Here is a 15,730-nt window from a genome sequence, read left to right as displayed (position 1 = left end):
TAATAAAAAAAAGTGACCGAAAATCAGAAGCCAAGCGTTTCAACTTTTAAGGCTCGTGATGACTGATGAGTTGTGTATGTTTGCTTTGTTTTGTTCCATTCCTTCAACAATATATATTTATAAATAAATTAGATATACTATATATAGTGATTCATCATCTCATCTCAGTTATGAGACACACACAAATTTCAGTTTCCTTGATAGCGTTATACTATACGTTTTATTTTCTTGACACACTTTTTCTGTTCACAACAAACACTTTGAATTGAAAGAGAATGGCTTGTGCTGGCTTTGCTTCATGTTTTCCCTTCTGAGCTTTTCTCTCTGCTGCAGCTTTTGGGATTAGAGAGAAGGAAGTGAACTTATTTATTTACTTGGTGAGAATGGGTTTTGTTTGGTGCCTCTTACTCTTATCAATGTTCTTATTGAATGTGTTTGGCAACTGAGAAAATGAAAAAAAATAAAATCTGAAAAACAATGTGTTGGTGACATAATAGAGAAAAATAAAGACACCCCATTTGTTCATTTTTCATGGTCATGGTAAAGTTTGAGTCTTTTGAAGTTTATTATTTTCCCGGAACTGATGGGAAATTTTATGCTTTTGGTTTTAACTTATATCCATTCAGTTTCATGATAAAGGAACAGAACTATATCGGTTCCTTAGAGTATGTTTTTGGTTTACTTTTAATTCACAGAGTCTTCGCATTGAGCTTTTTTTTTTTTTTATCAAATTATTTTATGGTTTTTTCCGAAGACTTGTGGAATATTCAGGAACTTTCAAGTCAAAGGATGTTTGGTAATAGAATAATAGATTGTAGCCAATGAAGTGTGTTCTATGTGAAGTGCATGGTTTCTCCAACCAGCACACTGAAATTGAATTTTTGAAGAGAAACTATTTTCTGAATTGTTCTGTTTTTGCCCTGTTCAGGTGGATTCAATTAGTACCAAAATTTTCAGAGATTTTTTTTTTTTGTGATGGAAAGTAGTGGTGGTGGTGCCCTTTTGAGGAATAGAAGGTTGGAGAGCTTCTTAGATACAAGCTCTGGTCTAAGAGTGGAAGAAGCTCCAAAAATTTTGGTTAAAGAAAAACCGGAACTCTGGCTTAAGAAGGATGTATATATGGATGACAACGGGTGGGTTTCGTCAATCATTTCTTGGATCAGGATTGTGACATGTTTTGTGTCTATGATGGTCACAACATTCATATGGGCATTGATCATGGTTGTGCTTATACCATGGCCTTACGAGAGGATTCGGCAAGGCAATATTTATGGCCATGTCACTGGTAGAATGCTGGTAAGTTTCAATGTTGTGCATAGCTGCTAAAAATTTCTATGTTGTTCATTTTGTTGATTGATTCTTATAATATATATTTTGAAGTAGCATAGTTATGTTTGTTCATAATTTTGCACCAATATTGGGTTGGTCGAGTCGTAAGAAAACTTGTTGCCTTCCTAGTAGTCTTGTTTCGAGTCCTAGGGACGAATAAAAACCCCCATGCTAGGAGAGGCAACAACAGTTTCTTGTCGGATTAGTCGAATTACTAGTAATAGATGTGGAAAATATGACTGATATTTCAGATTTTGGTTGCAGATGTGGATTCTTGGTAATCCTATAAAGATTGAAGGTGCTGAGTACAATAACGAAAGGGCGATTTATATCAGTAACCATGCTTCCCCAATTGACATTTTTCTTATAATGTGGTTGACTCCTACAGGCACTGTTGGTATTGCCAAGAAAGAGGTATGTTTTGATGCTTGAGGTTCAAGAATGTTCCTTCGGATCGATGAATGCATGGTCGAAAATAGCTAAGATAAGTGGCATCTTGCAGTGCATCACTTAGAATTTGTGAAATCAGATGTGCATTAAGACACTACGCAGTATTTGAAAAATGAAACTATTGTCATCTAAATTAAGTTTTCTATTAAAAAAATTGCATTCAAAGTTTCAGAAAATATATGCAGATAGTATGGTATCCTCTATTTGGGCAACTTTATGTTTTGGCCAATCATCTTCGAATAGACCGATCCAATCCAACCTCAGCTATTGAGTCCATGAATGAGGTAAGTATTATTTACCCTGCATCATTTTCCCCACATTTATATAAGGTTTCAATTTCGAATCGTTGCGATTTTCAGGCGGCTCGTGCAGTTGTAAGAAACAATCTGTCCCTAATAATCTTTCCGGAGGGTACCAGGTCGAAGAATGGACGACTACTTCCTTTCAAAAAAGTAACTAACTAACTAAATAACTAACTGCTCTAACCTCACTTTCTTTTCATTCTAATAGCCAATTTTGGTGCTACTTTTGGCCTCTATTTACTTGGAGGTTTGTTCTTCTTAAACTTGACTTGGTATGTCAACTTAAAAAATCAATTTTTCTTCAGATAGGGATATAGATTATGGTATTGTAGTAGTTGCTATCAATGAGTTGGATGAAGATTATGATTATGATTATGATTACCATGTTGTCCTTTTATGCACTAGAAGGTATAGTCTTACATAATTTATTCTCAAGAAAGAGACTTCAATATATTATAGAGTTTGTCAATCTTAAAATGTTGTTTTCTCATCTAGAAGTTGATTCATGAGAAGGTTATCATCTATTGCTGAATTTTGATAAACAATGATTTGGACAATTTGATGCTGCAATGATTTGTGGTTGGTGAAAACTCAGGTGCAGTCGACTTCACGTGAAGTTGATAGCTAATAGTCGTTAGATGAAAATTTAGTCAAATCAGTCAAATCATCTAACGGCTTTCAGTTATAAACTTCACGTGAAGTTGACTGCACTTGAGTTTCCACCTTTGTGGTTATGTACTTGTTCTTCAGAGTTCAGACTCATTTTTCCTTGAAATCTTTTGTAGGGTTTTGTCCATTTGGCCCTACAAACGCGCCTTCCTATCGTTCCGATGGTCCTCACCGGTACTCATCAGGCGTGGAGGAAAGGCAGTTTACATGTCCGACCGACACCTCTCGCCGTCAAGTATCTTCCTCCGATAAGCACCGAAAATTGGAAGGCCGAGAAGATCGATGACTATGTCAAAATGGTTCATGACTTGTATGCTGCACAACTTCCTGAGACTCAGAGGCCTTTGGCCTAAAAAGGTTCATAGTCATAGTCCACACCAAATCTAGAAATGATTGCATGTTTCTAAAGAAGATTTATTGCGCGCTCTAGTAATATTTACACTCACTTATTTTTCGTCTAAAATAGTTTAGAGTTAAACAAAGTATTTAGAATAAGCGAGTGTAAATGTTACTAGAGCACGCATTAAATATTATGTAAGAACATACAAATATTTCTCGCATAAATTCTTAGGTGAGGTACCTCTTTTCATAAAAGCATGAGTGTGTTCCTCTAAATTATAAGAAGTTATAATATATAGTTATAATATCTTTTACAATAAGCTTAGATAGAAATCCTTAATCTTAGGATTCATCTTCACATGTAAATTAATTAAATGTTTTTGAGCAATTTGGTCAATGTGTTGATTCTTGTATATTGTATAACGCTTGTTCAACCAGATTCCATATGTTCAAATCATGCAATACAAGATTCATCTCCCTTATGAGTGTATTTATCATGGTTTTCTCTTATTTTTTATTTTTATTTCAGGCCTAATTCATCACAGAATGAATATTTGTTTTTAAAATCAAGTGGCTCCATCACTTTATTTATGTCTTCAATCAAATTATTTTTCTAAATTTAAAATTATTCTTTTTTTTTATAAAAAAAAACTTAAGACATCATAATTTTAATGTACTAATAGTGTAAATAGGTTTATACTATCATTTAATTAATTTATTGTATTTATATAGTTTTTAAATAATAAATTTAAAAATTAATTATTTTTTATAATGTAGTAACATATCTGAGTAAATATATGTAAAAATTTAAATTTATATTATATTTCATTAAAAGACCACTTGGACTGGGTAAGCCAAATGAAAATTTAGGGAATAAATATCATAATTTCATCAAAAAATGCCTTGTGATACAATTATTATTTGTTAGGAATAGGTTTGATTATCGACAATTTACATAAATAAAATAAATGAAAGAAACTGTTACGTAAATATAATATTCTAAAAAATTAGACATAAATGCAACAAACTCAATGATATATAATTCGCGATACTCTAACGCGGAATCTGAATACACGTAATTCATTATACCTTGTCGTGAATTATGTTGAGAAGCTAAAAACACATAAACTGCTACACCCTGTAGCGATTTATGAACAGATGGGCCCAAAGCGTATTCCGCTACACCCTCTAGCAGATTATGAAGAGAATGGAAGGGTATACGGAATCTTTCGATTACTATCTTGGTGAAGTCATGGTCGGCTAGCGGAGTTGTTTGTAATTCGTGATCAAATGGCATAGGCTTAGTTGGCCAGTGGTGCCAAATTTTGCCAGTCTTTTATGAAGGCGATGGAGCGCAACTTGAGAGACTCCAGGACTCCAGGTGCTTCACTGTCACCCTATTCGAAAGACACCAGTCTGAGTATATAGTTGCCGAGACGGCACCGACCGGGACCTTTTCACTTGGGACGTATCGAGTTTTTCTTCAGGATCGTACATGCGACTGTGGATACTTTCAAACTCTCCATTATCCATGTTGCCATGCGATTGCATGTTGTGCCCAGTCACGGCTTGATTGGTCTATCTATGTCGACGAAGTCTACACCATACAGAAAGTATTCAGGGTGTACCAGATGGGTTTTGTGCCGCCAATACCAGAGAGACTTTGGCCACCTTATGATGGTCCGACTGTTACTCCGGATCTTAGCTTGAGGCGTTGTCGTGATGGGCGACCGAGGTCTACCAGAATCCGGAACAACATGGATGAGGCCGACCCTAACCGACCGAAGCGATGCGGGCTTTGCAGACAGCCTGGGCACACGTGTAGATCTTGCCTCCAAAGAGGCTCCACCGTAACTGGTAGTTCGTAGGACTTGTAGTGTTTGTACTTCTAGTTTTTTAATTTTATTTTTTCATGTAGTTATTTACGTTTTTGGGTGTTAGTTTAGTGTTAGTTCTGACCTATTTGTATGACTTATGACTTATTTATTCTCTATTAGTGTTAATGACTTGTGACTATTATATTTGTATGACTTATGTGGTAATTTATTTTGTGTTAGTGTTAATGCCTGGTGGCTATTATATCTGTACGACTTATTGCTTATGACGAGTATATTTGTATAACTTCGTATATTTTGCATCATGGGTTGTTATTATTGTACTGTATTCGTGAATATGTTCCAAAACTTTCACTCTCTTCATAATCCACTATAGAGTGTAGAGGAATACGCTTTGGGCCCATCTATTCATAAATTGCTACAGGGTGTAACAGTTTATGTGTTTTTAGCTTCTCAACGTAATCTGCGACAGGGTGTAACGGATTACGTGTATTCAGGTTCCGCGTTAGGGTGTCACAAATTACATATAATTAGATTTGTTGCATTTATATCTAGTTTTTCATAATGTTATATTTGTGTAATAATTTCTTTCATTCATTTTATTTATGTAAATTACTCTTTGATTATTATTTCCTTAAATGCACAAGATATAATAAATAATTAAATATTAAAATGAATTGTGAACTTGGGTGATGGATTAGGATCCATAGAAAAGGAGTGAATGATATTGATCTTTTTTGGTATTTGATTTTGATGTGTTTTGTAAAACAAAACAAAATGATGTGAGGAACACGTGGGATGCTAAGAGCACAAAAATGGGAAAAAGGAGAATATACGGTATCAAGTATATACATAAAATGAGTAGTGATTAATAAATCATTGAAAGTGATTGGTTCGAACTTTAAACATGATAAGATATTAATCAAACGTCAGCATTGAGGAAAAACCTACTAGATTTTCAAGTTTGATAGATACTATGTATGTGTGGGGCAACACCTATGTACCTAAGTGTACAACTTAATTAGTATAAGGATTTATTCTAATGCCACATAATTTTAAAAAATAATAAACATAGAAATAATTGTTGAATAAGATAGAGTATTATTCTGTGAAATTGTATTCTTTGAGAATTTTTTAGAACAAATGAAGTCCTCAAATCTTTCAATAGATTTGAACTTATGCATTTGTGAAGAAGAATGAGCAAAGTGAGTAACATTAATAGTATATATTGTCTTATAAATTAGTTTATTTGAGAGTTAATTATCAGTAATTAATTTGTATAGAACTCTAGATTACTTGAGATTGATCTTAAGATAGAAAAATTAAGATTTATATGAAAGTAAAAAATATTAAATATTAAATTCTAATAAAATTTAAATCGTAAATTTAAATGTTAAATAAAAATTCTGACTATTATATTATTAAAAAATACACGCCTTTATTTATTATTAATTACATCAAATTATTTTCTTTTCTTTAAAATATATTTTTTTTAAAAGAAAAACCTTTAGCATCCTCGTAAAAAAATGGACTTATCACAAAGATTATAATTTCCTTGAACAATAAATTAAAGAGGCATGACACAATTTTCTTTTGGTACAAAGACCTCAAGAAAAAGAACCCCTTTATAGTGAACCAAAAGTACAAAAAAGGAACAAAATAGAGAGAGTCAGAGAGTACAATTATATACACTTCTATACATCAAATTTTAGTGAATTTAGCTTTGCATTATTCCATTATGATTAGGGTATATTCTCTTAGACTTTAGTGGGTTTTATTATTTTATAGTTATTAACTGAAGAAGAGTTCACAAGTCACAACAAGCAATAAAAGTTAGTGTTTTTTAGCATATGGACCAACTTTATAGATAGCAATAATCACAATAATGTCTTGCTTCAAATTGGGTTGCTCCATACCCAACCTTAGTTAGGAGGTAGTTTAGAAATCCTTCCTATCGTAGTGTGTGTGAGATGTTTGACTAGAGAAAGAAAGGGAAAGAAAAGAAAAGAAAAAAAATGGAAAAATATTTAAGAGTGTCTATAATTATTACTCTTTTACTCAAATAAATAATTTTATATTTAATATATTTATTTTTTATACAAATTCTTTGATAATGCACAAATTTATGAATAAATTAAGCTAATATTCAAACATTTAGTTAAAAGAATAAACACTATAAAATTGTATTTTATTTTTTTTAATCATACAAATTTAATATATTATGAAACTATCTCTCATAAAATGACTAAACTACTAAACATATTTACAAAAAATAAAAATATTGATAAAATTAACTATACAAGATAAAATCCGACCGTATAAAATTGTCTTTAATTTATTAGTTTATTTACCAAAATTTTCTTTATCAAATAAGATTGTTAAATATCTTGGGCATCTATCATATGTAATTAATTTTTTTGTTTATTTATTTATTATTATTGATTATGTTTTTTGATTTATTTCAGAATTTAAAAAATATAGAATCAAGACATCTTCATTGTGATTCAAATTGAAATTAAATTACAGAATAGTAAATTCTATCAAATATATCAGATTGAAAAATTTACTTTACACAATACACTTATAAATGCCTTGATTGAATGGTAGCTTTTAGAAATTCATAGGTTCTATCTTTCACACGGTAGCATCCAGAAAAAATATTATATTATATAATCTACATTTAATATATATATATATATATATATATATATATATATATATATATTCAATATTTCTCTAACATTAAATAAATAAATATTTAAATAATATTACATATATATTATTTACATATTAAAATTATTATTTAAATAATAATATATTAAATAACACATCAAATAATATTACAAATTACTAAAATTTAAAGATATTTAAATATATGTTTAAAATTAAAATATTTTAAATACTTGTAATATTACATATAAAATATATACTTAAATATATGGGCAATTTATCTAAATAAAATGGATGGGAGAAATCTTTACTCAAATGCAACAATTAAAATTCTTTTACTTGCGTGTCCTGTTATTGTTTTATGTAATCTGTGGTAACATACCACGTTTTAAAGGATTACACATAAACTGTGGTAAGTTACCACGTTTATGAAGAGAGTTGTTTGATCATAAACCATTGTAACTAGGCACGGTTTATGAAGAGATATTTGTATGCATAAATTTTTGTTACTTGGCACGGTTTATGAGGAAGAAAACTATATACACACTGGTAAAAATTTATGCAATATTTTTACAATATTTTTTTTAGTTCCAATCAATAAGCATTTAAAAAATTATCTTTGAATCCTAAGTCATGTAAGTCAAAGATCATTGCATTCATATTTTTTAAAATTTCAAAAAAATAATTTTTTTGTATTATTATAATTAGTTGAACGGAGAAATTATAACAATGACATCGTAATTTTAATTAATAAAATAAAATAATTTATTAATTTATATTAAATTATTAATTTTAGTTAAACTTAAAAGTGAATAACACTTTAAAAATAACTAAAAAAAATTCAAAAATGTTATGTGAATCAATATGTACATAAAATATTATGTGAAGATAAGTATAAATATCAGGATAGTCAATAAGTAATTACCGAAGAATAAAAAAGAGCAAAGATTTCTCCTATCCATTTTATTTAGGTAAATTTCTCAATCGGTGCATTTGAGTAAAAATTTCTCCCATCCATTTTATTTAAGTAAATTGCTATAAATATATTTAAATATATTAAAATTTTCGATTCTATTTGAAATACACAACATACTTACTTTAATATATATTCAATATAAGTTTTAATAATACATTAAATAAAATATATTCAACATATTTAAACAATACATGACATCAAATATTATATTTTATATACATGTAAATAATATATGTAAACAATACATATTAACATATTGTATTAAACATGTTTATTTTAATTTTAAATATATAAAATATATATTTAAATATGTTGAGTTAAGTCCTTTGTCTATAAAAATCAGAGCTCATTACTATTTTTTTACATTGCGAGAGAGGTATTTTCTCTACTATTGGTGTCATGGAGGGCACTGCAAATATAGTGGTTTACCACGACGGTAATGTTATACGCAATACATATGATGGCGTGAGCTTTGCTTGTGAGAGTACATTTTTGTTTGTGGTTCCATGTATTATAACATTCGCAAAATTATAGCACAGGCTTTGTCAAAGCATAGAGCGTGATATTTTAAAGAGGATGAGCAACATTCTCTATCATAGTCCGGTTGTCATATTTGGTGACCTGATACAGTTTGAGGTTATGCCGATCGTTGACGAAACAAGTATTCACGGATGATTCATATTCACCAGCAAATTCAGGTGCAACATCTAAAGATTGACTTGTATGTTGAGTTTAAACATTTAACTATGGATGAAGTTTAACATGACCCAAATGTGCAAGATGACAGAATTGAAGCGTGCGAAGGAATGAACAATGATAGCAACGAGGAGTTTAAAGCTACGTATGAAGCTGGTGACGATGGGGGAGATGAAGCTGTTAGTCAACCGATGGATGTTCCACCTTTTATGTGTAGTTTGGATCTTGACGCCATGCATGCATCGGAGTTTTCCGAATATACGAACATAGGTACGTGAGCAGTGGTTAGTATGTTTCATTAATTTTGTTTTGACGGATCGATGGGCAACAAATTATTCTTGTTATAGTTGTTGTTGACCCTAAGGACGGGGAGTTGAGGATCGGAATGGAATACGATTCTAGAAAATTAGTCGTTGCGACAATTCGGAGTTATATTATCTCCAGAGGAGTCGATTACGTTGTTTACGAATTTGAGCCATGGACGTTCTATACAAAATGCAAGAGTTATGGACGTGGGTACGATTGGCTTGTTCGAGCCAGCTTGATACAGAAGAAAGCTCGCTGGGAGATTCAGAGATATAATGAGAGGCACACGTGTTCCATGGGAACAATCTCACAAGATCACTCCAAGTTGGACTCGAACACAATTGCTGAGCCTATGAAGCCATTGGTTGAATTCGACCCATCCATAAAGGTGAAATCTATAATTGTAAAAGTCTAGGCAAGATTCAACTACACTATTAGTTACCGAAAGACTTTGTTGGTGAAGCAGAAGTCGATAGCGAAAATTTTCGGTGGATGGGAAGAATCTTACGGAGCTTTGCCATTGTATGTGGTTCTCCGCAATGATTCAAAAGATGCCTGATTCGCAAGTCCAAATAGAAACACGACCCATGTATAACGGGAGTGAAGAGGTGGCGGGTGTTAGAATACTTCATTGGATATTCTGGAGTTTCAATCCATGTATTAGAGCCTTCAAATATTGCAAGCCGCTAGTTCAAGTTGACGACACCCACCTATACGGTAAATATAAAGTTGCCTTTTGGTTGCAGTTGCGCAAGACGGGAATCAGAACATTGTGCCGATTGCTTTTGCCATCATAGAGGGTAAGACCACTGATGCGTGACACTTTTTCTTAGTAATTTACGAAGGCATGTTGTAAGAAGAGACGGCGTGGGTATAATCTCCGATCGTCATGAGTTAATCCAGGCAGCAGTAAATCGTAGCGAAAGTGATTGAAAACCTCCGAAAGCATGGTGAATGTTTTGTATTCGGCACATTGGTAGCAACTTCTTAAGGGAGTTCAAGGTCCCGTATTTGCAAAAATTTGTGGTCAACATTGGGTATTCAAGAACGGTGGAAGAGTACAACGTCAACTATAAGAGGTTGCAAGAACGAGGTGAGGCATATGCATGTTGGTGCGACAACATCGAACTACCTCAGTTGGTATTGGGATTCAACGAGGGACATCAATAGGGTCACATGACGACAAACCTTGTCGAGTGCATTAATTCAGTGTTGAAGGGTGCCCGAAATCTGCTTATCTTGGCGCTCGTCCGAGCAACATATTATTAGTTGAACGAGCTATTTATGCGAAAAAGTACTGAGACTTGTAACAACCCAAATTTTCAGAAAATTAAATAATGAGTTATTTACAATTTATTATAATTGTTCAAAATTTTATTTTAAGAAAATTATTTTGTTGAGGATAATTAAATAGAGTTTCATAAATTGAAGTTTAAATTAATTAGAATTTTTATATCATTAAATATTTGGTATAATTAAAATTATAATTTTGATAATTAAAAAATAAAAAAATTGTATAATTTAATTTAAATAAATTTTATTATGAATGAATTATATTATAAATTTAAACTCTTAGAAATTAATTTATTAAAAATGATTAGATTAATATTTATAAATATTGTAGATTTATGTCAATTAATATTTATGTATAATTTTTATTATAATTAGTTATTTTATAAATTAAAATTAATTTGTTAATAATAAAAAAATAATAAAAAATTATATAATTTAATTTAAAATATTAATATTAAATTTAAATTATATTTTATAAAATATAATTAATATATTTATTTAATAATTTAAATTAAAAATAATTAATTAAATTTAACAATATATTAATAAATAATATTTTTAATAAAATATATTTAATTTTAAAATCATTCTATCATCTAATTTTATCAAAATATTTATTAATATCTATTTTTTTTTATAAAATTCTTAATTTTTAACCTTAATCCCCAAATCAATCTCACAAACCTTAATTCCCAAATTGAAAAACCTAACCCTCGAACCCTTAACCAAGCCACCGAAACCCCTTCCCCAAACCCAGCAGCATACACGAACCGGGAAACAGAGAGAATGAGACCGAGAGAGGGAGGCGCATCGCCGGTAGGGATTGAGCTGCCGTCGCGTCGTCGTTGAACTGGAGGGAAGAGCTGCCGCCCCGCCGCCACGCCTCACCGTCGAAGCTCCACGTTGTTGTTACCGCCGTTCGCGAAGAGAGAGGAAGCCCGCGAAGTCGCTGCTGAGCCACCGCCGCTGTATCCTACCTGCGCCACCGTTCAAGCCCATCGCCGTCCATAGAGTCGCGAGGAGCGCCGCCGTCATCGTCGTGATGTGTGGGCTTATCGCAGAGAGAAGAGACAGAACGCGACGGGAGAGGGAGGGGGACCGTTCCCGGCGCGGTCGTGCCGTGAACGTCGTCGTGGCCGTCGTCGTCGCCGTGCGTTGTTGCCGCCGTCCAAGCCATCAATGAAGGGAACCTTACCGCTGTGTGCTAAGAAGAGGAAGCAGCGCTGCCTTTCCATCGCCGCTGTTGCCAGGGTTTGTGGAGGAGAACATCGCCGTCGCCGTGGGTGGAGTCCACCGTCCGAGCTGCCAGCAGAGGAAGCCGCTGCTACTGTGTGTACAGAGAAGAGTAGCGTCGTGAGAATCAAGGGAAGAAGACGCCGTTCCGCCTCTGCTTCTGGTTTCTGGAATCTGACAGAGGACCGCTGCCGTCGATCGGAGATGCCAAACCTGCCGCTGCTGGTGGTGGATTCGGAATACTGGGTTGTCGCGTTTAAACTCTGCAATTTCGATACTGAGGTAGGAGATTTATTTTAAAATTAATCGCTTTAAATTATGAATGCCATTGAAGTTTAGTTACTAACTGCGAATAATTTTATAAATGTCTTGTTTGATTAATTGATGAAAATTGAAGAAATTGAGATTGTGGGTGATTTTGAATATAATTGAATGTGATGAAATCACGATTAATTTTGTGTTATTTATTAAATTGGTTGAATTGTGGCTATGAATGGTGATTAATTTGATATTGTTTATTAAATTGAAATATGATGAGTTAATTATTGAAGAACTGTTGTTTTGATAATTGATGAATTGACTTTGGGTTATGGCTGTGATTATGACTGGTTTTGTTGTTGTGAGTGATTAACTGTTGAGATCAATTTTGGTTTGAGGCTGTGACCGATAGTGGTTTTCTGATTTTGATGGAATTGTTGAAAATTCTGATTTTATGAGATTATGTTGAATTGGTTGAGTTATGGCTGTATTCTGATTATTGAGAATAAGTTTGTTGTTGTTTTTAGTTATCTGATGTATCAGAATGGCTGTGAAATTGACTTGTGACTGGTTAGAATTGGTTTTGGTAGTTGTTAATGTTGATTTATGATTAATTAGAATTAAGTTTGAGAACTGTTAAAAGATTAAAGTTTGATTATTAAATTGACCTTTTTATGAAATCTGAATTTAAAGATAATAACCGTAACTCTAAAAAGTATAAGGATAACTTGTGGTAATTGGAAACTATATGGAGCTGAATTTTTGGGTGAATATAGTAGTTGGTTGTAAGAGAAGTGGGATTTTGTGAATAATACATACTTTGTGTGTTTTGCTGTCAATATTGCTAAGATTTTGGTAAAGTTAGGTGATAATGTGTTTTGGGTATTTGGAAACTGAAAAACTGTTAGTCCTTTGGTTAAAATAATTTATGAATTGATCAAATTGAAGTTGGATTGGTGGATTATGTGGGAATTGCGGATTATGATTGAATTATTAATTATTGCGAATTGTTAAATTTCTGATTGATTGAGAATCTGTTGTGATAATTGTTGAGAAAATGGCTGGTGAATTGTTGAGAAAGAGGGAACCCGTAAAGGTGGTTAAGTCCGAGTTTTAGGGGAGGTGTTGCCGAAATTTTATAAAATTCGAGGTTTTGTTTGAAATGTTAATTTATAAAAACTTGGATTTGGGAAACTATACTGTGTGACTTTGAATTTATTGAAAAGAACAGATTTTGTTTTGGGTTTTATTTATCATATTTTGAGTTCAATTTATTAAGAAAAGAATTATACTATTTTGAATTCGATTTATATAGAAAAGAATTATGTTTCGATTTTAATTTATTTAAGAAAAAGAATTGTTTATGAAATTAAAAAGTGAGTATCCTTTTAAAAGTATTAAGGGTAGACCAAAGTGCTTGAAACATATTTGATTCAAAATTTCAAGGGTAGAGATTATGAAATGATTTGGTGGTTGAGGTTTTTGGGAAACAATGTCTAAGAAAGTTAAGGGAAGTTTAAAGAATGGAAAGAGGATTTGGTTTTAAGTAATGGTTAATATAGGAAAAACCCACGAATTGATAATAATTGATTACGGGAATAACTCATGAACCGTTGATAATCTTTGATCTTGGGGAAATCCACGAAATGAGGATCGTCGTTTGTTTTGTTGATTCGGGATAACCCACGAACTGAGGATCTCTGTTTTGTTGTGTATTTATCTCGGGGAAACCCACAAACTAAGCATCTCTGTTTTATTGTATGTTGATCTCGGGGAAACCCACGAACTGAAGATCTCTGTTTTGTTGTGTATTGATCTCGGGAAAACCCACGAATTGAGGATCTCTGTTTTGTTTGTGTGTTGATCTCAGGGAAACCCCACGAATTGAGGATCATTGTTTCCCCTTGTGCGTATATTATGGGGTCGAGCTTTGCGCTGACTGCCGGTAGTCACAAAGGAGTGGTATTCTTACCACCGACACATATGTACTAAGGACACAAAGGGAAACCATATTTGGGACTTGTTCTTAGGTAATGTCGGGCTGCAGGGTGTAAATCGACACGTGAGCTCATGGCCTGCTTAGGACAGACATGCATCATATTGTTTGTGCATTTGCATTTGGTTGTGTTTGCTTGTATTACTTCTCTGTGATTGTGTTGTTTGACTTGTTTGTGTGTTGGTTTGGATCTCTTACTTGTGCTATTAGTTGACGGATGTATTGAGGTGAAATGTTGTGGTTGAGAAATGATTTTGTGGCTGAGAGATGGTTAATATGACTAATTTTGTGATTAAAGCTTGTTTTGAGTTTAGAAACTTAAAGAAAACTAATTAATCATCTAAAGTAAAACTAAAAGTATTTTCAGGAATTCGATAAAAAATAGTTTTTTTGAGTAAAGTTAATTATTTGCATTTTATTTCATCACTTTTACGGCATTTCCATTCCCTACTGAGAACGTGTGGTTTGTTCTCACCCTATAAATTTTTCACTCTTTCAGTTACACAGGTCCGGAGACTCAGTTTGAAGCCGCGGACGATTATTAGACTTATTTATGAGTTAAGTTGTTTTCATAAAGTTCTTTCGCCTTTGTTGATTAAAATTTTATTTTATACAGAGGGATAGGAGTTGTATCTGAGTTTCATTTGAATTCTTTTGTATACTATTTATTATTATTAATAATTATGTGATTATTATTACTTGGTGATCTTTGATATATGATTTTAATTAATGAAAACAAATTTTTTTTGTATTTTCTTAAAATTTGAAATGCGATATCGAACTAAAGACTCAATATTAAATAGTTAATAAGGAGAACAGGTTAGTAATGCCTTACTTTTGGTACGATCATAACGTATTGGAAGTTGGGTCGTTACAAGGCTTATCAGTGCAAGCGCCCTGGATTTACTTACTCTGAGTTTGCCACTCAGCGGATAAAGGCAAATATGCAGTGTGCAGAAAACATAGTTGTGCATCGGTTTGATAGAACAAACGAAGTGTTTTAGGTGCGCAAAATTCCAAGCAGATGAGTGTTAGTAGTTGATCTTGCGGGATAGAGATGCAACTGGGGGCGTTTTCAGGTGGAGCGACTTCCATGTCGCCATGTTATTGCGTGCTGCGCTAACCAGCACCTCGATTGGCAGGTGTATGTGGGTGATGTGTACGAGATATCGGAGATTCGTAAGGTTTACAGAATTGAGTTTGTCCAATTGGGCGACACGGAGACATGGCCTAATTACCTGTGACTGATGATGGTTGCGAATCCTGCCTTGAGACGAACGTCAAAAGGTCGTCCCAAGTCGACTCGCTATTTAAAAGAAATGGATTCATGGGAAATTTGTGATCCACAGGTATGGTTATAGTCGTAGTAGATATCTGC

The 15,730-nt window shown here is 32.8% G+C and overlaps 1 protein-coding gene and 1 long non-coding RNA gene across 5 annotated transcripts; both read left to right on the top strand.

Annotated features, from left to right (window-relative positions):
* The first annotated feature begins 51 nt into the window (after positions 1-51).
* Positions 52-3,583, top strand: LOC112701969 (1-acyl-sn-glycerol-3-phosphate acyltransferase). 4 transcript variants are annotated; one of them, XM_025752799.3, is made up of 7 exons: positions 77-377; positions 929-1,296; positions 1,594-1,627; positions 1,718-1,743; positions 1,965-2,063; positions 2,139-2,231; positions 2,867-3,583. In XM_025752799.3, the coding sequence occupies exons 2-7, from the start codon at positions 976-978 to the stop codon at positions 3,101-3,103; spliced, it is 810 nt and encodes a 269-aa protein (XP_025608584.1). In that variant the 5' UTR covers positions 77-377; positions 929-975; the 3' UTR covers positions 3,104-3,583. The 4 variants fall into 4 exon arrangements, with proteins under 4 accessions (XP_025608583.1, XP_072055066.1, XP_025608584.1 ...); XM_025752798.2 differs by having other exon boundaries at positions 52-377; positions 1,594-1,743; XM_072198966.1 differs by having other exon boundaries at positions 1,965-2,231.
* Positions 3,584-11,532: 7,949 nt separating this feature from the next.
* Positions 11,533-15,050, top strand: LOC112701967 (uncharacterized). The gene is made up of 2 exons (XR_011863586.1): positions 11,533-12,380; positions 14,852-15,050. It is a non-coding gene; the product is annotated as an uncharacterized lncRNA (long non-coding RNA).
* The last annotated feature ends 680 nt before the right edge of the window (positions 15,051-15,730 follow it).

Source organism: Arachis hypogaea, chromosome 7, assembly GCF_003086295.3.
Source record: "Arachis hypogaea cultivar Tifrunner chromosome 7, arahy.Tifrunner.gnm2.J5K5, whole genome shotgun sequence".
NCBI classification, from domain to species: domain Eukaryota; kingdom Viridiplantae; phylum Streptophyta; class Magnoliopsida; order Fabales; family Fabaceae; genus Arachis; species Arachis hypogaea.
The sequence above is the reverse complement of the archived record's forward strand: the minus strand, read 5'-3'. Positions and strand labels throughout refer to the sequence as shown.

Excerpts from the sequence above, each read along its gene's own strand:
- LOC112701969 (XM_072198965.1), top strand. The coding sequence starts at position 976 with ATGGAAAGTAGTGGTGGTGGTGCCCTTTTGAGGAATAGAAGGTTGGAG. Across the intron at positions 1,297-1,593 it reads ATGTCACTGGTAGAATGCTG|ATGTGGATTCTTGGTAATCC; the intron begins GTAAGTTTCAAT and ends TTTTGGTTGCAG. Across the intron at positions 1,744-1,964 it reads TTGGTATTGCCAAGAAAGAG|ATAGTATGGTATCCTCTATT; the intron begins GTATGTTTTGAT and ends AAATATATGCAG.